General features: G+C 35.7%; 1 protein-coding gene and 1 long non-coding RNA gene across 2 annotated transcripts in view; one reads left to right on the top strand and one right to left on the bottom strand.

Moving 5' to 3' along the window:
- The window catches only part of LOC139591858 (uncharacterized), a 36,958-nt gene extending 17,442 nt beyond the window's left edge, over positions 1 to 19,516 (bottom strand). Inside the window, exon 1 of the long non-coding RNA XR_011679782.1 lies at positions 19,203 to 19,516. This is a non-coding gene — a long non-coding RNA (uncharacterized lncRNA). The remainder of the gene's footprint in view (positions 1 to 19,202) is intronic.
- Positions 1 to 23,467, top strand: part of SCEL (sciellin) — a 68,577-nt gene that overhangs the window by 19,839 nt on the left and 25,271 nt on the right. Inside the window, exons 2-12 of the mRNA XM_071431019.1 lie at positions 1,905 to 2,019; positions 2,097 to 2,209; positions 8,259 to 8,334; positions 11,439 to 11,556; positions 12,168 to 12,230; positions 12,539 to 12,610; positions 16,747 to 16,815; positions 18,515 to 18,580; positions 19,759 to 19,824; positions 21,866 to 21,898; positions 23,180 to 23,251. Of these exons, the coding sequence (XP_071287120.1) occupies positions 8,295 to 8,334; positions 11,439 to 11,556; positions 12,168 to 12,230; positions 12,539 to 12,610; positions 16,747 to 16,815; positions 18,515 to 18,580; positions 19,759 to 19,824; positions 21,866 to 21,898; positions 23,180 to 23,251 (599 nt within the window). The 5' untranslated portion in view covers positions 1,905 to 2,019; positions 2,097 to 2,209; positions 8,259 to 8,294. The remainder of the gene's footprint in view (positions 1 to 1,904; positions 2,020 to 2,096; positions 2,210 to 8,258; positions 8,335 to 11,438; positions 11,557 to 12,167; positions 12,231 to 12,538; positions 12,611 to 16,746; positions 16,816 to 18,514; positions 18,581 to 19,758; positions 19,825 to 21,865; positions 21,899 to 23,179; positions 23,252 to 23,467) is intronic.

Below are 23,467 nucleotides of genomic sequence, written 5' to 3'. Positions count from 1 at the left end.
TTCAGAATATGAGAAGTTTTTCATGGAAAATAGTTATGTCATTTTCATTGTTATGGTTATGCTGAAACTGTTCAATTCCTGATATACAGCACTGCATCATATATTCTTTATTCCCTAGGAACAATGCTTGCGTGTGGTTACAACACAGAAAATGAGACAGACTGTTTATAAGTAAGTCAGATTTACTTCAGTCTAAAAAAAGGTTGAATTATTTTTTACAGCTTTGAAATATTAAGTAATCTGCATAACTAACACCAAAAATTCACCATCCAATGAATATAGTGGTTGTCATTAAAAGACAGCTGGCCTGCTTTATTCCTAGGTTGAGGTCAGCACCATTGCTGGAATTTCATATGTATGCATCTTCCTATGGGCTGTCTACTCTGCCACACCAGACACCAAAGACTTAGCAAGGACTGCCTTAGAATAAGCCTTGGGCTTATTTGAGGTAGCAGAACTGGCCTGCTGTGCCCCAAAGTTTCTTCTCTGTGTTCAAAGGCCATACATACAGGAAAATATAAATTTAACTTCTCCAGACTGTATTGTTTGCATCTCTATTTGTGTTTCCCAAACACTTTGGCTAAAGAAGGTAGTGCTGTGAGACAGGTTAAGCATATCTCTGATTTACAAGTGGGGCTTGTCTGGTTGAATGGAAACTGATAACAAATTCATAGCACGTTGCACCTGAATTTTGAAAGAAAAGTGTTTCGAAAAGAAGATATTCCTACTCTCAGGTGTTACTATGAATAAAAGCTAGATGTCAATTTCAAATTAAAATGTATGTAGATTTTTTAAAGCTAATTCCCATTTAATGCTAATTCCTCATTTCTTATGGGGAAAGATATTTGTTTCATACGGGAGGCAACTAAATTTTCAATGTGTTTGCAAAGACATGTATTCACAAAAGTTTCTTCTTGACTGTAAAAAGATAAACACATAGTACCTGAAAATTCCAGGACTGCTGTAAGTATTTTTGACTTTAATAGACAGAGAACCTGAGATGTACAAAATTTAGAAATGTGTGCATGCTTGTATTCATTAATTCTGAGATTTGTGGTAGTTAATAGTTTATACCATTTGTATAATATGTGGTATTTTCTTGTCTGCTGCTCTGCTTCATCAGCTGTCTTTTATGAAATAGAACCAATGTTTGGAGAATAGCTTCATCCTACTAAGTACCAAGCCTATGAAAAGGTAACCATGGGCAAAAATACAGGCTATTACTAAGTTAATTCATGCCAGTTTGCTTTTTTGAGTTCAAAGAAATTCTTAATTTTCACAAAAGATAATAGGACTAAAGGTTGCTAAATGACCTCTCACATATTTCAATTCAAAAGTTGCCCAAATATAAAATAAGGTGGGCTTGTATAAGATACATTAAAACCAGCCTCTGTATCTTAAAGAGAAGCATGGAGTTGTATACAGCATACCTAAAAGAAAAGTACTGATTTCATACTACTCTATTTACTAACAGTAAGGCAGTTCTTAGCCTACAAATCTATCTGCAGCCATTTTAAAGAGAGAAAAAAAAAGTGAGCACAACTTCTTCCCTCCTTTGTTTATTGCTGGCAGTACAGAAGGAGAAATGCAAATGTGCAGAGATAAGAGAGACATGCAACAAGATCTCACGTGGGAGGGATTTCCCCCCAGATCTTTTGCCTCTGCCCACATACCCAAATGGTGCAAATAATGCAGATCAGATCCCAGCGTGTGATACCCATGTAACATTTCTGCAGAACTTCTCTTTGGTGAAATGTGGTGTTACTTCATGTTCATCCCTGTAAATACCTGAAACTCTGGCTGAGAGGCAGCCCTATAGCTCTGCAACAAGTATTTCTGTGGAAAATCCAAATTACTCTAGCATATTTTTCCAAATGGTAATTGTTTGGTTTTCTGTTTTCAAGGTCTGTGAAGGCGGTTCATTTTGTGAAACCCAGCCCTACTGCACTTGAAAAGAACAGCAAGCGCAGAAGGACAGCAACTCACCCGTACTCTTAATTGATCTGGTATTTCTACAAGGTGCCACCCTTTTCCACACCTCCTACCTCCTCCTTAAGTGACTCAGCCTCTGAAGGAGAAATCTCTTGACTTTTCAGACAGCTGGATGGAGAAGAACAGTTCAGCTCTCAGTCTGCTTTGATTGTGCCTCCTTTCCAAGCTGACTAACCACACTGAGCCACACTAGGACACCAACTTCTGCCATACCTAGGTAAGGATGTTAACTGTTCTGGTTTTATACTGTTCCCTACCATGTAGGGAAATTCCTACATTTTCAGTTGTTCTGTGATTTCTTACTGTCCAGTTTAGGATGCCATTTCAAAGGATCTGATTTTCAAGAAGTATGGAGAACTTGACTATGAAAATGCAGCTCTGAAAGTTATACAGTTTTGGTGTTCAGATTCCTGAGAACTTTCTGACTTCTGTCCAGACCATATTAATTATTTCATTATTTATATTATATTGCTAATTGTATTTTATTCTAGTGATAATTCTCTGATAAATTCACTGTTCAGACCACTTTTCATGAATTGCTGTTTTAATGTCATTTTTGCTCTTTGGTTCATTTTGTTTGGTTTTTTTCTTTGTTTGGATTTTTTGTCTAAAACTAATGAGTATTTACTCTTTTATAATTTTCTTGAATTATTTTTATTATTTTGGGGAAAAAAAAAACCAACCCCAAAACAACAGTTGTCTTTAATTTTCACCTTTGCAAAAATACCCATTCTACTTAAATGCAAGGACTTAGCTATACAATGACCTGAACACATGGATAAACAGGAAGTGTTCTTCATCAAAAATCTAGTGAATTGAATGATGACAGAGCTGAATAAAGAAAATTAAAATTATCACCCCCTTTTCTACACTCTATTAGAAAAAAAAGCCTACATTTACAACTGAATGAGTATTTCTAATTTGAAAATACATACAAATTTGGATTGTGATTTAGTTGATTTTACATTAGTGACAGCTCCACAGCTTCTTTCAAAACAGAATCTCCTCCGCCCACATCTTGAAAAACCAGTTTTGAGAGCTCTTTCAGCTACAAATACGTGAATGATTGCTGTCATATATTCACGTGGCATCTACTCCTATCTTGCCTGTTTTCTTTCTCACACAAATACACGTTATTTCTGTTTTCTGAGTGAATTCTTTTCTGTGTTATTAGTTCTGTGGACAAAATGGTAGAGTAAAATATTTATTTAAACACAATGTGTTATTTTCAGAAGTTCACAAACGTATTATATGGCTATTGCTCTGATGTGTAATTCCTGAAAAAAAAAATCTGTCTAGGAACACATTTTTGTGATTGTTTAATATCTGTAAAATAAATTTAGCAATTTTTAAATGTAGTTTTCAGCAAAAGGACAAAAAAGACTAGCTAATTGCCAAACAAACAGAATCATGTTACATGCAATTGTGTAGGGAAGAAATTAGAGCATCAGTTATACATAGAGATCTGCACCTGACAGAAGGGGCCTTTAAGGCTGTTTGAAGAGATAATATTCTTGTCTGTAATAACAAGTTCGGATTTATGGAGGATTGCACAGCCTTGAATGGTTCTGGCTGTGATAGTGGTTTGCAAAACAGCCTCTATCTGCAATCAGGAAATTCTTATTTGAGTGTAAGTGTAGGTAGGCAGATCTGACAGCCCAGTCACAGCACTGTTATCTGAGGGGAGAAAGGATGGATGTGGACAACAGCAAAATTGCTGTTGACTTCCAGACCAGAAAGATTTTACCTCACACAATTATGGGTACTTGTCTAGATGAAAAGCTGCAGTTATGTGCGTACTCAGTGTCTTAGTAGGGCTTGGAAATCTTTATCCTGTATCAAGTCAGGATTACTTAATTCAGTTGCTGGCTCACACTATATTCAAGAGAAATGAGGGAGGAAATAATGAAGTTTGCTGACTTGAAAGTTGTTAACTGAAAGCAAGGAAACTCTGTTGTGTCTTTCATAACTGTGATTCAGACCAAATGTGCTTTTCTTTAAACCATCGTATTCTCTACATTCAACTCACATAAAGGAAAGATAAGCCACATACTATAGAATTAAGATTAAGAGTTACAAGGGAAAACAAAGGAAAACAAAAGGTAGAGCTGAAGTAAGTCTTCAGTTCTAGTGGAATGATTCTACAATTTTTAGCTCTGGTTTCTCATAGGATACTGACTGTTCAGCTTCGTTCAGAGCAGAATAGTTCTTCAAAAAACTCAAATTTTGGTATTTTGGTGGCAAGCTTCATATTTGGGATAGAGAAAGAATGAAGTATAGGCCAATTTTTATTTTCACATGGCAAATATTAGATGCTTTCAGAAAGCTGGAACTTGAAGATCATGTAGCAAACAGCAGCCAGCAAGCTGTGGTTGTGTAGAGCCATATATTGAACCTGTTTATTCCAGCTGGTGTTTAATGTGGACATGCCAATCCCAGCAACTTCTCTACAACTGAGGCTGGTTTAGCAATACAGCATGAGAAGTTGGATGACAGAAAATTCTGAAACACTCCTTTTTTAAGTCTGTTGTTCAGTTACCACTTTTTGTATCACCCAGTTCATTAATAATAGTGGGAAATTTGACATTTTAGGCATTTAATTTGGCAATGCTTTATATGAAAAACTTCAGGATAAAAACAAATATTTTGGCTTCTAAGAGAAGAAGGCGTATCCTTCTCGACATTCCTTCAACATTTACTATGCTGAATTCCTTATTATACAGATAATGCAGAGGCCTTTTGCCTCTAAGCTGTGGAAATTAATCTTGTTTTATTAGAAGCAAAATACATATCAACTGTCTTCTTATGAATAAGGTCTTAATGACTGTCATAGCTAGTAGCCAAAGAGCAAAGATTTATTTTGTTGGAACTAGTTCAGTCTGATGTGGAAAACATGAATCTTACAGGAAATGCTTCTATTATTATGTATTTTTTTAAATACAGCAATGCATATGTGTGAAGCCTAATCACACAGATAGCCACAGCCAAGAGCAGAAGGAAGGCAAAAGGACTCTGTGGTGGAGGAATGGGTGTGGTCAGATGATCTGAAAACTAGAAGGTCTGGCTTTCAGAATTTAAGGCAGGCCTGAGGTATTCTGCTGATCAGTCACTGCAGGAGATGAAAAGGAGCTGTAGAAGTACAAATATAGGTATTTGTGATAAAAATAATATTAGAGACTTGTGCTGCTTTTGGAGGAATTTCTTGCCAGGTTAGATGGACTTTTACTTTCCCTGAAGCCATGTCTGAAGTTTTTCTGAATTTCTTTGGGATTATGTTTGGATTTTCCACAAAATGTTTGAGGATCTGAATCTAGGACTGGCATGTCTTAAAACCATTTAGGAGCTGCTTACTGGACTGGCCAGGGCAGTTTTAATTTTCGTTTAGAGTTTCCTGACGCTGTTTTTAAATTCAAATTACACTGGAGTTGCATTCCTGTTTGTTTTTGTTTTGCATTCCAGCTGAGTTGTTTTGCTTCGGTGGTTGAGATCTTATTAAAAATGTCTGAACATAATTTACTATTACAGCATAGTACAGAAAGCTATAACTTTGCTTTCTCACAATCTCATTTACAAAGTTAAAAACTTTTTATCTCCCTATGGTCTGAAGATGAGCTGTTCACTGACCTATGTGAATAATGTGACAGTTCCAGATCTTTATGAGCTGATATCTTTAAACTAATCGTATCCTCATAATCTCTAGTCCACTCCCCTTTTCAAATACAAAGATACAAACACACACAGTTCAGAATAGTGAAGGCCAAGGAAAAATGCTTTGATGAGCTCTATTCTGCCTCTTTATGCAAGATTCTTTTCATTTCTAAGCCCTAACATTTAAATCTTACCCTGATGATTCTTGATTGTCTGTGCTACAGATTAAAGTAAGATTTTTTTTTTAATTTGCATTTTAAATTTTAATGAATTAATCTTTGATATACATCTTGAAAGCTCAGAGGTAAGAGGAAAGCCTTAAGGACAAAATGGCAGTATTCTGTAGGACTAAAATGCTTGGGTTTAAAGTTTCAGACTACCTGGCACATTTTCAGTGCTGACTGTAAAAGGGAGTGTACCTGTTTCTTAGACTCATTTATGCATACTGCTTTTGGGCTAGGACACTTTGCAGCACTTTATTCTGGATGCTGTGCACATGTGAAACAGAAATATTTTTTTGCCCTAAAAGTATTAAAAAATTAATATAGGATGAGAAAAAGCCCAGTATTAATAAAATGTTGGAGGATGAAAGAAACATACTGGACTCTCATGGATACAAGAGGAGTTGCAAACCTCTTTATAGTTGCTTTTGATTTGGTTTAATTTTCACAAAAGAAGTCTCCTTTTTCAAAGTCTTATGATTGATTTCCCTTAGCAAATGGCTTTAAAAGTACTTAATAGAAAATAAATCCAAAATCCTTCTATGCAAACTACTACTTCTTGGATGAAGAAGTTCTAGTTCTCATTGCTTGAAAATGTACTGAAATATCAAACTTTCTATTATCCTGGGAATGACTGGATCAAATGTCCAGCTGTACTTAAGCTGAAAAAGTAAACCAGAGACCTCTCTATCATCTTGGGACAGTTCAGGAAAATTTATAGTGAAAGTGGTAACTATCTAAAAAAACGGATTGCTTGATAACCTACCTGAACAGTTTCTAGGAAATTCAGTTCATATATGCTTAAAACCTTACATAAATATTTTTAAAAGGCATTTTATAACCTATTGCAAAATAAATAAGCCTCACCATAGCCCCGAGCATATTTTTATTGTGTGGGAACCAGATCCAGCAGTCACATGTTTTCTACAAACACTGTGCCAATGCTTGCTTGATACCAACAACTAAGGTTAAAAAAAATGGAATGCAGGTAGGAGCCTTTCAAAATTCCAGAATTTTAAACTCTAAGAAATATTTGGAATTTCACAACTGGTTAAGATACATGCAGACTTCAGACTTCAATATTAGTTTTTTTGTTTATATCTTTACTTTCTAGAAAGATCTCTAGTTGTTTAATGCTTCTTTTTGTTTGTTTATGTTGGGATATTTTTTGAGATGTTATTTTTTGAGGAGGTGGTTTGGATTATTTTTGTGTTTGTTTTTTTTGTTTTGGTTTTTTTTTAACCATAAGCTTTTTTTAGTAATTGTTGGGCAGCAAAACCATAGAAAAGAAAAATCTGCTTTAAGTTCAATCCTTTGTGGCATCCACAATGTTTTATTGTCAGTGTAAGCATTATTCTTAAGCTTTTGCCAGAATCCAAAATCTTCACCTTCCATCAGTAAAGAAAGAGCCACAGGCCTTGGTGTCTCCACTCTATTTTACATGTGTGAGCAATACACTTTACATCTTCAAAAAGAAAACAAGGATAGCTCTGTCATCCAGAGAACCAGGAATGTTTCTGATTTTTAAGGACTGTTTCTGTCAGTTTTCTGATGCTTCTGTAAATTTTAGCAGCCTGACAGTGGAGCTGGTTGTGAGCTTTCCAGCACAACACTGTTTTCTTGGAAAATGCTGCTTTACAAAAATGAATCCAATGGGTCAGTTTTGCCCAAACTCCAAAGTCAATGTTAGTATCTGGGGCTTTTTTAACTTAAAGGAAAATTTTCTGTCATTAAAATGTCATTATGTTCTGCTTGAGGCTTTCTCTAGGAATCCTGGTATTCACAATCCACTTTCAAAGCAAAACATGAAATCTTTTGAGTGGCTCAACTCCCAGTTTTGATTTTTTTTTTTTTTAATCATCAGTCTTGGAGGCTTTTAAGCTGATTTGAAGTAAGGGGAGAAGTCAGTGACTGGAAAACTGTTGCAGAGCAGCAGAACTGCTTTCTGTCCTGGCCCTCTACATTAGGAGCTGGCCACTGAGTCAGAGTGACCCGTCAGCAGGGCTGGGTGAGCTCAGCTGTGCTCCAGGTGCTGTGCCAGGGACTGCCACCATCTTCCCCTGAAGCTTGTCACCTCAACCCAGCCTGCAGTGCTCCTCTTGCCCCTGAGGCCTCTCACCACACCAAGTGCTCCCAGGGCAGGAGCTCCCAACAGGGAAGGGGCAGGGTGACAGCACAGGGGGAGGGCAGGGATGCACATGGCTGTCACCAGGCAGGGAAAAGCCACCAGATTCACTCTGAGCAGGGCTGTGGGCAGCCCTCAGCCATTCCAGCCTGTCAGACTAAACTTGTGCAAGGAGGTGACTGAAGTGGACAGCAAACCTGACGTGTCTTTGGGGCCGATTCCTAATGTGGCTGACAACGCTCACTTCCTTTCTTTGTCACTTTTTCTTTTAGATTCCTGCAGAAGGACAGAACAATCCCACGGGACAAATGTCAGCTTTCAACATACGAAAACAGTCTCCAAATCAAGGTGGTAATACTGAGTCTCCTCCATTTCCTGCCCCAGGGGCACTGCAGGCTGAGGCCTTGCTCCTGTCCAGGCCTCTGTGTGCCCCTGGTGCAGCTCCCTCACGGGGCAGTGGCAGGAGGGTGACCTGGGCCACCATGACCCTGTGCCAAACTCTGGGTGTTGGGCATGTGGCTGGCAGGGATTGAGGCCAGAACATCCCACTGGGCAGTGGAGTGTGGTGGAGCTGGGTGGTGAGGGGCAAGGTGGTGTGGTTGTCATGGAAAACCCACCGGAGCAAAGTGGCCGCAAGGGCAGTGGGAAGATCCACTGGTCTCCTCACCATCTCTTTGACTCGCACAGGGAAAATGAGGAGAAATTGAGGAAAAGCAGAATTGGGGAAGGGGAGAGAAAAGCTGTTGAATCATCGTCTGGTAGGATTATTTACTCCTCTGTAGGAGTAAAATTCAAGGAGGGCTGGAATTTGCTTTCTATGCAGAGAAATAAGCAGAGGCAAACTAGAAACATGATGAAATTTTCCATTTCCCTGAACCTCAAAAATATTTCTAATGACAGAAAGATTTTGAGATGCATGAGGACCTGGTTCAGGTGGGATGTGCCAGGCTCAAGTGCACCAAAATTCATGTAGCCACAGCAGGGAACTGCTTGGCTCTACTGCATTGAGGACATAAAGTTTTATTGTCAAATAGAGACAGGGATGAGCTGCATCTGCCTGTGCTCGTGTGACCTTATCTGTTAGATCAGATCTATATTTAATTTTTTAGCTGAAGCTCGGGAGAAAATTCATTAGGGCAGAAAAGAGTACTGTTCTGCTAGCCCAGGGCCTCAGGCATTAGCAGATTGCTTCCTAATCCGCTAAACACTTGTCAAGTGTTTCTTGACAAGAAAACAATATATATTCCTGGGCTACCAGCTTTACACAAGGTTTCATGAAACATTCTTTGAGCCATCTCTGAGCCATTTAAAAAGCCATGATTTCTGAGAAATCCAAGTGATTTTTGACAACCCACTGGAGCTATTCAGGCAAGCCTGGGATGCCATCATTTCTTTTTGAAGTCTTTAAAGTCATATTTTAATAAATATTTTTAAGATAGAAACTAGCTCAATAGGCAGTGAACAGGCTGATGCAGAATTCATGCAATGAAGATAGATTAGATTTTGTTAATCCACCATGATTGTCAGCTCATTCTTACAAGCAGCATTTTCCCTGTCCCTGGTCATTCGTCAATTGGCTGGATCTATGCTGCTTAAAAAGAAGAAAGCCAAACCTGGGGATCAAGGCCAAGAGATGGAAGGACACATCTGTGCTATCACAGCCATGGCTCCTAGAATACCTGCCACTTCTCTAGCACCTCAGTCTTGGAGAGAGCAAGTCCAACACAGAACCAGAGAACATATGCAACTAGGCAACATCAGTGATGAGTCCAAACCTTTCATTCCTTCTCTTTCACTAGGCAGTATGGACATATCTATAGGGAATTGAAACAGGCACGGTTCGAATTACACACATTTATACATTTTTAGACTGAATTTTATCTCTTTTTACAGATCTCTTTTTATTCTTTTTACAGAATTTTATCTCTATTTTATCTACTTTTAGAAAAAAAAAGTATTTAAAAATTTGCTCTTGGCTATTGTCATGAAAGATAAATGTTTTGATGTTTTATTACAATTCGATCTTCCACTCACTGTAGCTATTTGTCATTTTTTCATGTTATCACTACAGGTGAAGTTTTGTATTAAATGCAAGGAGTACATTTTCTTATAAATCAGAGCAGAATGCCAAAACACAGCTCTGAAAAATGACATATTACTGTCTGTATGTGTTTTCTCTGGAGCCATGTTCTTTCTGCATACAGTATTTACAGTCTAGTTACTGAACACCAGATAGTGATGTTTCTTGAAATTTAAAAATCCTTTTGCGTGAATGCTCAGAGAGTGAGGAATTAATGGAGAAAGCCATTAGGGTCTTTAAAGGAAAACACAAGATCCTCTGTACTTTCCATATTTTTTAAAATTCTTATTTGCTTGTATTAAAAAAGATTTTGCATATTTAATACTTCACCCTCTCTTCTCTGGAAAAATTTGGGGCAAATATAGCAATCAAAAAGATGGAATTTCTGTTTGGTCTTAACTTCTATCTTTTCATTTTAATAGGCCATGTTAAAATATCACTAAAATATTTCCTCTTACCTTAAACAGGCTGATGATATGAAACTTAGGTGGACTGAGAATAGTAAACAATAGTCATTGCATATTTTGCTTGCAAAAAGGGCCAAAATTCTCATGAAAAAACCAAAGGAGATAAACATCAGCTTTCTAATACAGGGAAGAGTCCATAGTCTCCCAAATCAAGTGAATATCATACTGTTACTTTCCCAATACACTAAATATCAGCCTTGTTGGACCAAGATATTTTAGGTTGTTTTCAAAAGTAAGTAAGGCTTCCATGTTTGTTCAGCATGTCAGTCTGTCTCTCCCAATAACCTTTGAAACCATACACCAATTTTAGTTAAATTTGATGTAAAGGTATTGCTTTGCTTAAAGTTCAGATTAAGATTCAGTAACTGACTAGTAAAGAAACTCTGTTCATACAGCCTTTGAGGAAAAAGCTTCAGAGGGAGTCTGACTCTTTGAGAAACATGAAAATCCACATATTTTGAGCTGGGTGTAGTAGGGGTGCCAGGTGGTCACCTGAAGTTTAGCTGTCATTCAAAACTTGTATCCTGTCACACATCTGCAAATACAAAACCCACAGACAACACCCCAGGAAACAGGATTCATTAGTTTGACTTTCCTGGGATTACTGTGGTATGCAAATTTCATAATTGCTTTATCAGATCTGTGAAATGTGTTTACATTAGAAACAGGCAAAGCAGTTTCATATTAAGGATGAAACTGAATTTAGTTTGCTATGCTGGGCTTCTGCAGGCCCTTCAAGGTGAAACTGCAAACTTTTCAAGAAGCAATCTGGCTTAAACAGGTGTGATAACTGAAAATTCAATTGGTATTAAATTTCTACCCATTTCAACTGATGTAATAGTAATTTAGGTTGACAAAATTTTTCTACATGTTCATTTTCAAGACATGTTTCTCTGCATTTGCAGATAAGAAGAGCCCCTCTGTTGCAATTAAAAGCAGACAACAGGCTACTCATGATGTTAATAAACGACGGACCCTTTTGCAAGATAACAGCTGGATAAAGAAGAAGCCTGAGGAGGAAAGGTAAGAAAAATGTGAAATGCATTTCTTCCATATTTAGTTCAGTATGCCATGTACCTTTGCATGGAGCATCTACTTTTGCATGGATGGTGTCAACCAAATTAGGGGAATTCAATCAAATAACTCTTATTTATTTATCTTGATGAGGTATTGATTGCCTTTTGGAAGTTTTAGTTTGATGAATATTCACTGACTGTTTTTCATTGGGACTTTTGAGTGCTGAGTATTTAATGAAGTTCTGCCCTACAAGTAAAATCCTACATTTCACGTGCAACATTATGATCTTTTTATAAGCAAGAGGATTATAAATCTTGGCAAGTTCTATTAAGGACCCTAAGTCAGAATCAGTTTAAATTTCCTCTAGTGTAAACTAGGACTAAAATTACAGCAGAAACAATGCCTTGAGACCATGTTATCATTATCTGGTTCATGAACAGCTTGTAGGAAGAGATAACTCTTACTCCAAAATGTCTGGAGTTTTGTACTGCAGAGTTCTGCAGCTGGTGCAATTACAGTGGTAGTGGACAGCTGTGAAATCTGATGGAAGACAGAATATCTTTTGCCAAGAAAAAGTGATCTATTTTTAATACTTACTGTTTTTCTTTTGGTTGAAGTGCTGATGAAAACTACGGAAGGGCGGTGCTTAACCAATACAAATCCCAAGATAGCCTACACAGGTATGGTGGAGTATCTGAACACCTTTCTAATTATATTACCAAAAAAACCTGAGTATCCTTTTGCTATATCATGAACAAAGCAAAGAACTTGCTTTGTTCAGTTTTAGTCTATACATATTTTCACTGTATATCTGACTCCAGTGTCAATAAATGATTACTGCCATGGATCCAGGGTTTGATCTGTTTACACCTGGATGGTCTAAAACCCTGTATGATACTTTAATCTGAGACATAGATACTCTTTCATTAATGAAAGTTGTTTAATAAAATCAGTGACCAAAGTGGCATTCCTAATTTTTTTATTACAGCAGTAGCACAAATGAAAAGGAAGATCAGAAAGCTGTTCTTGGACGATACAGATCTGATACCACCTTGGACAGGTAGGGCTCTTTTTCTGGATGTATTGTATGTTGTGATTGTCATATCTGTGAGAGGTCTTTAAAAGGAAAGGACGAATGAAGTCAGTGCATTTTTAAAGTTTTCTTATTTATTAAGCATCTAAGCAAAAGACTTTGAATGATATTTGCATGAATTTTCAATGAGACAAATGAAAATGTGATTTGAGAAAAGGTTCTTTTGATATCTTCTTTTTTTTGGTACCTGTTTCTGTGTATTCTTGTTCTCATAAATGCAAGTATCTTTCCACAACTGATAACCACTCCTACCCAGTTTCCTCCTTTTCAAATTCTAAACCCAATTCCTATCTCCAACAGCTAAGCACAAGATGGCTTAAACCAAAGTTCTTTGCAAATACTATGATCAGTACCAATATCAGTCATGCTTGTCATACAGGTGCTTAATTTGAACTTTCTGTTCATCCTTGACCTCTGCTGAGTGAAGACATGACCATGCTTGTGTTTGCAAATTCTTTCTGTGTTGCATCTTCAAAATCCAACCTCCATTAACATGTGGTAGGGCAATGAGAACCAGAACTTAAATGCACACTGTGTGAAAAGGGCACTTTATTTAGTTGGGATTTAGCACTGTGCTATTTAATCTCATGATCCTTAATTCTCTTGTAAAAAACAATGCAAATTGTTACATAAAATTTACCTTCTCCACAGGAGTTTGAAAAAGAATAGGCTAGAGACCTGTGCAGTACCATCACCCTGCCTATTCTTCTACACCCCAGTGAATCCTGGTTCACTGTATTGTTTAATTCATCACGAGGAAGCCATTCTATAACTTCAATTTACCTGTTGCTCTTCTTTGTATCTTTTCTATTTCCATATTAGTTTTTTGATGTGGGAATCCAAATCTCCATGTAGGTATTTAAGATTTGTGCACACCTTGTATGTACACAGAGCAGTAATAACAATGATTTCTATTTCATTTGCAATTCCTCCCATTGTACTTCATAACATTGAGTTTGCTTTTTTGAGTGCTACTAAGAATTGAGTTTTAATTTTCACAACATTATCTATGTAATTCCAAGATTTCTTTTCTGAGTGATAATTGCTGGTTCAGAGATCAATTGTTTTTCTTGGCAGGCATTACTTTGCATCCAAGAAAAGTGAATGTCATCTGCCATTTTAGAAATCTGACATGTTAGCAGATGACTTCTGAAAAGCTTTGCCAGTTGCCGTTTGTTTTGACTACCAGGAAGCAATGACATTGGCAAGCAACATCATCCCACTCTCCTTTTTTCAAGATAAATCATGAATGTATGGAACAATACAGGTTTTTTACAGATCTCTCCTTCCCCTCTGGAAACTTGTCATTTATTTCAAACCTTTGTTTCTTACATTTTACGCAGTTTTTTTCTCTATTACCCATGGGAGGTCAGTTGATTTAAAAACACTTAAAACAGACTTCTATGAAGTTTTTTGGAAATTCAAGTAGCAAATATCACCTATGTTACACCTATCCAGGTGGCCACTCACTTCAAAACAATTTTTAAAGCTTGATTTTCATGCCTCAAACCCTGATTGCTAATTTAGAAGTCATAGGACAAATCCAGTTTCTACAGGGTCACTGAGGACCACTTTTCTTTTGTACTTGATATCTTTTTGGTTTATGCTGAGATATTAAAGTATCTGAATTATTTCAGGTTGTAAGCTGACTACCTTTGTCTTTGCATACACACAAATATCTAACATAAAGGGTTCTTTACATGCAGCTGATGACAAAGTATACCAAAAGAGGACTTTAGGTATAAATAAGAAATGTAGCAAGTGGAGAACATCCTTCCCAGAGGAAACAGAAATATTATTAGGAACTAACTAAGTATTTGACAAAAGATGGGACAAACCTTTTAAGTCAGGTGGGGATGAAAATTACAATGCTATTTTTCCATGTACTAAATAATCCTAAATCCAGAATAGCTTCCAGCAACACTAAATCCCAACTGCATCTACAGCAATTAGATCCGGATAGATGAGACAGAAGCAAATTACATACTTTCACTGTTTGCTTTATTAATAATCTAATACTTTGGAATTATAGAAATTACTAGGATCAGAGAGCAAACCAGAAACCATTGTAGTGTGTGGTATGAACCTGCTTTCCACATCTTGAATGCTGCATGCATCATTTCACTGAAGAAACTACAATAGAACCAATAAAAATTAAAGAGGAAGGTGAGAAAGGATGGAATAGCTCTTATATGAAAAATGTCTGAAAAGACAAAAAGTCCTCAGTTTGGAAAAGAATAATATAGGGAAACTGAGTAATGAGAGAATATTTTCTGTTTGTTGTACTGTAAGAATGGGGAGATACCCTATAAATGTTTGGCTAATAAATTAAGAAAAAAAAATGAATCAGAGAAAGAAAGAGAGAAAGAGAGAATGAGAGAAAGAGAGAGAGAAAGAAAGAGAAAAAGAGAGAGAAAGAAAGACAGAAAGAAAAAAAAAAGAAAAAAAAAGAAAAGAAAAGAAAAGAAAAAAAAAAGAAAGAAAAGAAAAGAAAAGAAAAGAAAAGAAAAGAAAAGAAAAGAAAAGAAAAGAAAAGAAAAGAAAAGAAAAGAAAAGAAAAGAAAAGAAAAAGGAAAGAAAAGGAAAGGAAAAGAACATTTATTTTTCCTTTAATGCACATATCAATTGTAGGAGTCACCACCACAGGATACTGTGGAGGCCAGAAATTTAACTTGGTTCGGATAAACATTACTTGTGTAAATGGACGATTGATCCAGGGCTGTCTATTTGATTCCTTATCAGAAGCTCGAAAGTTATACAAGAAGTTAACACAATGCTTACCTTTCTTTTACTTTTTTTTTAAGCAAAAAAAGTGCTGGCTTTAAAATGAGGAAATACAAAGCTATGTAAAGCATTGTGCTGGAATTTTGAAAATTCGCGATGAAACGTGAAAGAAATGCTGGTTCGCTGGTGAATGAGAGGGAACGCTCGGTTTGTATCCGCAGCAGTGCCAGCAGGGTTAGTGAGACCTCTAGTGACCTTCCAGCAACTGTAGCTGCTGTCACATCACATGCTGCCCTGACAGGAGAGGGTTCTTTGCAAAACTGCATTTAAGATTTGCAAAAGACACAGAGCACACGCTGGTGCAGATTGTGTCCCAGAACTCCCCGGACATCTTTTCATTAAATACAACAGTATCCTGTGCTGCTTGAAGGCAGGACACAAAATATTTTATAAGTAACATCAGATTACAGGATTAATAATTTTTGCATCTATGGCTTCAGTTTATAGATGAGAATAAATAATTTAAAAAAATTATATGTAAGTTGTAGCTCAAGATGTGTTTCATCTGATTTAATCCAATATTTAAGATCACCCTCTCAACTTAGTATTTGTCCTCTATTTCAGTATACATCACTTTAAGCTTTTCTGAGTCCCCCAGTCCTTACTAAAAAATATTCCATATATAGGAAGTAAACTGGAATAAAATAAGAATCTAATCTGCTTCAGCTATGATAGCTACATGGTGTTTTCTGTGAAAATTTTGAAGGGCTTTAGGCGACAACTGTAGCGTATATAAAGGGCTTGAAAAATCATGTGGTTGTTCCTTCATGTAAATTTCATGGCTTAGTGAAATCAGTTCAAGCACAAAGAATCCAACATCTTTGATAGAAATTACTCCTGTAGGTCAATAGTATGCTTTGCCAGGGATTTTGCACTAGAATATTTTCGATTTAATAGATCACATTGATCTATGAAATCTGTAAATAAAACAAGACTGTTGCATCTCTCTAGGAATAGTGAGGCAGAGAAAAAGGCAATAGTTCTGTGTGTACTGCTTGACTTAACATTGCTTTCTTTCTGGTATTTTGACCTAATTCAAAGGAATTGTAATAAATTGTTAGCAACAGAGTGGTTTAATACAGAATGGTTTGAACATCATCTTGGAAAACTTTTTCAGTGAGCTACTCAGAGTCTTCAGATAATAATACACTAAATTTATATAATTTCAGCTTCTGTTCTCCACCTTTAGTGATACTGGGATATTTGTGATACTGGGATATCAGTACACAGGGCAAAATGATACTCTATCTTTTAATTTAATTGAAAATGGATTTAAAAAAAATAGTGTGTATCATAAATAATTCCTGTGTTTCTGACAGAATTCCAGCTGGAAGTGATACTGATAAAATAAATAAGTCCCCAACTCTGAACCATAAGCAAAACAACAGGTATGAATTTCAGAAATATTATCATCTAAGTATTATGTATTATAATTTATCATGTATCATTCATCATGCATTATCATCTAAGTGTTATATATTACCATAACTTTAGAATTCATATACACACCAAGATTATACAGAGAAATTATTTGCATGGCATATGGCCTGGTTTAGGCTTCATTTGACCACCTGACCTCTGGAATGTAGGCATCTATATCTAAATTACTTCTTTTTAAATTTGGTGAGGAGAAAAAAAAATCATTAAAACCTGAAGAATTTTCCTTAAAGAATCCTACTTCTCCACATAGTTTAAAAGGGACACCACCTCAGATCACGCATTTACTCAGCATAATGATTATTTAATAATTACAGGATTTTAATACAAAAAAAAAAAAAGAGTAAGAGTATTATGAAAAATGTGGGTGTGTTCTAGAGCTCCAGAACTCCCTGCATAAAATCTACCAAATACAATACATAATTCTGAGGAAGATAAAGAAAAAAAATCTATTTAATGCTTTCAGTGGAAAATGCCATTGTACACTGCCAGTGGAAAACTTGAGTACCAAAACATAACAAATAGGTTTTTGATAACTTAGTTGATTTTTCCAGTGGAAATATTTTCTTTGGTCAGAATGCCAGTCTTTTGATTAAAACAGTTTTAATTTAAAAGAAGTTACTACAATATTGTTGATACATTATTTAAAAAGTTGCTATGATTCAGAGGTGGTCACTCTATATATGTCATATAATTCTACAACACTGAAAAATTATTTTCTAAAAATCTTCCACCTAGTACCTGAATTTTCATTTTCATTTAAGAAAGTCAGAAGAGCTCAGCCACCATACTTGTAAATGCATCACTTTGTGTCTTCATCAATGTCAGTAGAATTGTGTCAGTAATAAATTACACAGAACATAGTTGCTAGAGAGCACAGCAATTAAAAGTCATCTTGTGGAGAATTGAGATATTACACTGAAGAGAAAATCAGTATCTCTGGCATTTAAAGGTCAACTGAGGTCACTCTTTCAAATTATAATTTTGCACCATTATGTTGTAAATCATGCTGATGATGACACATGAAGCATCATATAAATTGAATTTTATACGGTGTTTTTTGGAGAGGGCTTTTTAGAGACCAACAATTAATTCTGAAGTGGGACTTAAGAGAGACTTAAATTGTATGTATTTTTTTTCCTGCCAGAGAGCAAAATGATTTATGAAGCACTCTTCTTCAATTACTGTTATTATGAATTGCCAATTACTATCATTAAGAATTGCAGAGGATAAGATAATAACTTTTTGATAAATGTTATAAGAAATCACTGGCTTGGATTTTTTATAGTTTAGTTTTACAAATATATCCTAACATAAAGCATTCTAATTGAACAAGAAACAAAATTTAAAGTAAGAAAATGAAAGATATTATTATTATAGTGTTTGGAGACTAAAGTGTAGGTACAGAAGTCAAAATTTTAAGAAGCCAGAAATTACTTTGGATATCAAGTAAAAATGCAGTTGTGTAAACATCAGAACCCCTTAAGGTCTCCCACATCTTGTGTCCTTTGAAGTATATAAACATAGTTATAGCATTTACCATACCCATTTGTATCATTCTGATAGCAGAAATACAATATTTTTTTCTTTTAATAATATAAAATTATGCTTTTTCTGAAGATTAACTCACTAAATATATTTCCTTAACAGACAATCTTGGACTCCTAATGCAGCATCCACAACCACTGCAGTCATTTCTCCAGTCAAGAAAAAGAGGTATTCATTATCACCACTGCTTGGTTGCCAGAGTGTCTATAGCACTGTGTCAAGCCTCAGTAATGTATCACAATGATATTAAAAAATCATCTACTTCTTCCTTCAGCACACTAAAACTCAGCAAGCTTCAAGAATGAAACTTTTACATCCTCTGTATCTTTCCATGGGATTTACAACCTTTATCTCTGTTGAGCCTGTTTGGTGAGCTATGGCACAATAGGTGCTAACTCTTGGCTGCAGCCCCTCATGAGCTGGTGTACTCATTCTCAGTGTCCAGTTTTAAAGCATTGTAGCTCACTGGAATTGTGAAATCTCTTATGCCAAACTTCACCCTGTGCTGTTGCAGCACATATGAATCACAGTTTTCTTAATGATACACAACTACCTTTAAAAATCTGGATTTCAGATAGCATTATCTAGGCAAGAATAAAAACAGGCTGTGCAACTAAATTAATTTTTAATTTAAAATGTACTGCTGGTGATAGCCATAATTTTCTGCATCCTTCCCAGCTGGAAATTCTGTTCATTCATGATTTTCTATTTTATATTTAATGCATAAAAATGTGATCAGTAGAATAATGAATGTAGAAATGAAAATGTCTCTGTATTTATATTAACAGGCCTGTTTAGTGGAAGTTTATGCTGTTTTCAGTCCAGTAGTTCTCTTCAGGCTCTTGGAAGATATGGAAGGCCAACAATGAATTTCACTGCTTCTGGTGTAATTGTTTTTACCTCAAAAACAATAGCTGGATTGATAGTTGTGAGGGTAAAAAAAAAAAAAACAAACAAAAAGGAACTGAAAGTGCTTGTGCTGTTTATGTGACCTCTAATAGCCTGACTGTGTTTCTTGTGTTGATACTTGACACCCTTTGTGCATTTTATCTGGTTGTCCTTTCCATGAATGATCCATTTATTTACACCACTCAGATTGCAGAAAAAAACACCTAGAGTCACAGAACATTTTTCACGATAAATAAAATTACTGTACTATTTCCTATTCCATTCAGTTTTCTGTAAGTATGGTCTAAAAATTATCAATGTGCAGTCTTTAAAAATACTGATAATTTAAGAAAAGTTCCAGGTATTTTTACATCACTTCTATTCTAACATTCACAGTATGCTGTTCAGGTCCAGAACATTAAACTAATACTGAAAAAATTATTTATTAAAATTTACAGGCAATCTTGGATGCCTCCTCCAGTTTCGAGCAGTAAGACTCCAACAGTAAAAGTGGAAAGCAAACGGTGCGTATCAGTGACCGCTGCTTATTTCCTAACTCTTGGCTAGAGCTCATTTTGGGAGCAAGAAAGCAGGGCAGTCTTTTGGTGGACTGAGATAGATGCAGAAGATGCCATGCAAAGAGAAAGCATCTCAGGCCTAATACTTTTTTGGGCTCTTGGCAGCCTGATGCCCAGCATTGACTGGGGCCTGGGCATATGAAGTGCCAGCAACCTGAGGTTATGTGAGTGATCCCAAAATTTTTCTATCATGCTTGCAATTCTTTCTTCACGGTTTCACTTTGGACTATTCCAATTAATTCTCCTCAAGGCAAATGTGTTGTAGAGAGACTGGCCATAAGGGCAGGGATCTGTTGGTGCCATTTGGATTCACAGTCAGGGGCTCACCCTTGACCCTTTTGTGAACAAAACCTCAAAATCTACTAATCTACTGTCATCAAAGTATCCAAAACCAATCAGACTAAAGTTACTTGAAGATAAATGTTTGATGTTTATTTCTGAAGTTGTGGTTGTTTTCTGGCAGAATAGAAAGAGAACGGGGAATGTTTCTTGTTTCTTTCTTATCTAAAAGCAGAATTTGGATGGTTTAAAATATTAATAAATAAACCTTCATGATCTTTTTTTTCTTGTGCCCACTATTTGCTGCAGCATGGCCTTCTGCTTCTCTAGTTCTAACCTGGACAATTTCCAACATGAGTCTCGTGTACAGCAATGATGAAAATGAAATCAAACAGAAATGAATGGATACACTGTGATGTTAGATATAAGTCTTGGTAGACAATTGCCCTGGGAGCTTATGGAATGTCTGGCACTGGAAGACTTAAAACCAAGTTTAGCAATTATTTTTAATCTTGTGCTTTGTTTACTACCCTCTATCTTTTTGGCCAAGATTCAGTCACTCTCCACCCAGAAGAAAGATGGCTCAAAGATGTTAAAGTTTATTTTCTTTGAAGTCAGTCATTACTAGATGTTCTCAATGTGCCAACTGAAAATTTATCTGGCTTCATTTCAATATCTTGCTAAGATCATAGTAATTTTGAAAGCATAGGATAATGCTGTATATGGCATCCACCCAGCTTCCAATAGCAAGCTGGAATTCCTGTGTTCTTCTTAACACTAATTATCCAGTTACTCCTCCAGTCTCACAGCTCAGAGAAGACTGAAAACAGGCATATTCTTTCTGAAGCTTTCACGAGCCTTCCTAGATCCTCTAACAATGCTGCCATCACAAACAGCTGGTAAAAAAAAGTGATGGGCATTTAATGATTGCTTGGTTTAGCTTTTAAAAGTGCTTTGAAGATGTGAAAGCTATTTCAAGTTGTGAATATTATAATAATTAAAAATAGTTATCAAAGAAAAGCCTCTTACTTGCCTGTGAGTTTCAGGAAATAAAGTGCCATGCATAGATGCTAATAAGCAGAGTTTCTAAAGGTCACTATCTGTCTTAAAGACTGAGCAAAGAGATATTTGCTATTTGTGTCTTTTCTTCATATTTGAGAATGGCTGACTGCTCTGCTGTCCTCAGGAAGGAAGTCCAGCAACCATGGATATGTGGGCTTTCTTGGTCACGGTTTATGTACTTTTGTGATTCTGAGATGTTCTAGACTTTTACAGTTAAACATGATATATATAAACTTCCAGAGTTCTTTGCCTCAGTTCCAGCTGATTAAACACACTTTAAAGAACACTTGAAAGAAATTGCAGTTGGAGCTACGACTATAAGCACCTCACTGTATTTGAGTTTTATGGTTGTGGATTATGTGCTGAAAACAAAACACTATTAATCAAAGTGATTAACTGGAGAATGTTAATTGAAGAATGATTGTCTTAGTGAGATAAAGAATATGGCTTGAATTTAGTATTATGTTTCTTGAGTTAAATGTATATTCTACATTTAAAAAAAAAATATCTTGGAAGGAAGGGAAAGTAAAAGTACTTGCTGTTGCTTGAAATCTTGAATCTTAGAAATATACTAATCTTGCAAAGTGCTTCAATACTAGCATTCGGCTACTTGGTTTCTGAAATGCTTACTCTTTTCTTTCTCTAGAACTACTTCAGAAAATTCAGAGGCTCCAACAACGTATGTCTTACTTTGCTTCTTAGTAGATTTAGAAATTTAACACGCTCCTTTGCATAAACCTCAATTATATTTTACATTTATTTATAATACAAACACTGTGTAATTTACCTGGGAGGGCTCCTCTGTAGCTGACATTGCAGAACTGCATGAAGAAGACTTCCTTTCCTGCAGAAATGCAATTATTTGCATATAGCTTAAAATATTTCACTGGATATTTACTCAAATTGAAAAAAACCCATTAAACTGCATAAAACATTAAAAACTGCATTGCAGTTTTAGTTCCACAGTCATATATGTTGCTAATGCAAATACTCTTTTATATACAACTGCTGCTCTAAAGTCAGTGAAAGAGTGTGAGCTATGCAAAGAAAAAGAAACTGTTAAAGAGCATGTAAGCAATGTGAATAAACAGAAAGTTAAATCAAGGAGCTCTGCACATGCAAAGGCCTGTAAAGAAGGCATTAAGATTAATCAATGCAAAGTAGTCTAAACTTTAGTGTCTGGAAATATTGCTCTAATTTTAGAAAATAAATTTATTAAATTAATTCATTAATTAAATGTCCATTTCATATGGTCTAAATTAAGAAAAGACTACTTAACCAGCCTGCAGTTTCATGACTTATAATTAAGACCGCTATGCAACTTGTCATGGTTTAGTTGCCATACTAACAGAAAAATACTCTAAAGAAGCAGGTAACCCTCATCAATTCTATCTGCCACCTTCTCCTTTTCTTATAATCACTATCATTTTACTATCCCTGTAGAGACCAATTTGGTTGGTCACATAAAGAAAAATAGGAAAGTGTAAATGTTTATTTATTTAGCTTTTTAAAAATCGGTACTTTTCTAGTTAAATAAAAGTTTTGTCTTTACTAAATAAGATATATTAGGAAGGAGAAGAGGTTTTTCGAGTTTTTTTACTACTAAAATAATTTTTGAACAGTAAAGGAAACTCCACTTTATTACTATATCCATATTAGCCAAATAACTAGTCCAGGGATATTCGTTTTTCAAAAGGCTCAGTGGATGTGGTAATCCAGTGAACTGAAGCATTACATTTCTTTTTTAATAAATGTATAATTCTTTATACACATATTATATACAGATATAAAACATATATTTAAGCAAAAAACCAGAAAAAATTTCTCAAAGACAATGTGAACTCCTTGTAGTTACACCTGAAAGAAGGTGTAGTATTTACAATGATAAACCATTTAAGTGATACAATATTTTCAAATGTCTTCTTGTGCCTTAAATATGCTTTCACCATTCCTGTTGCAGGGCTGCCCCTTCATCAGAACAGGTGACTCCTCAGAAATCAGAGACTGATGTAGACAATCAAGCTACAGCAAGGTAACATAAACAGTATAATCAAACCAGTGTTTTCATAAGCATTGGTTATTGGGATGTTAAGTACTCGGTTTGCTTTACTTCTATATTTGATAGCTTGTTTGGCCATGGTGTGTGATTAATGCAGCATTTAAACAGTCTTAACCATTGACCTAGAAGTCCAAACTCTGAGTTCCCTCTCATTGACTTGCTAGTTTATAGCTTTTTAATTTTTTAATC

The sequence above is a fragment of the Agelaius tricolor genome, unplaced genomic scaffold, assembly GCF_023055355.1.
Source record: "Agelaius tricolor isolate 1412-34295 unplaced genomic scaffold, bAgeTri1.0.p SCAF_7, whole genome shotgun sequence".
Taxonomy (NCBI): domain Eukaryota; kingdom Metazoa; phylum Chordata; class Aves; order Passeriformes; family Icteridae; genus Agelaius; species Agelaius tricolor.
The sequence above is the reverse complement of the archived record's forward strand: the minus strand, read 5'-3'. Positions and strand labels throughout refer to the sequence as shown.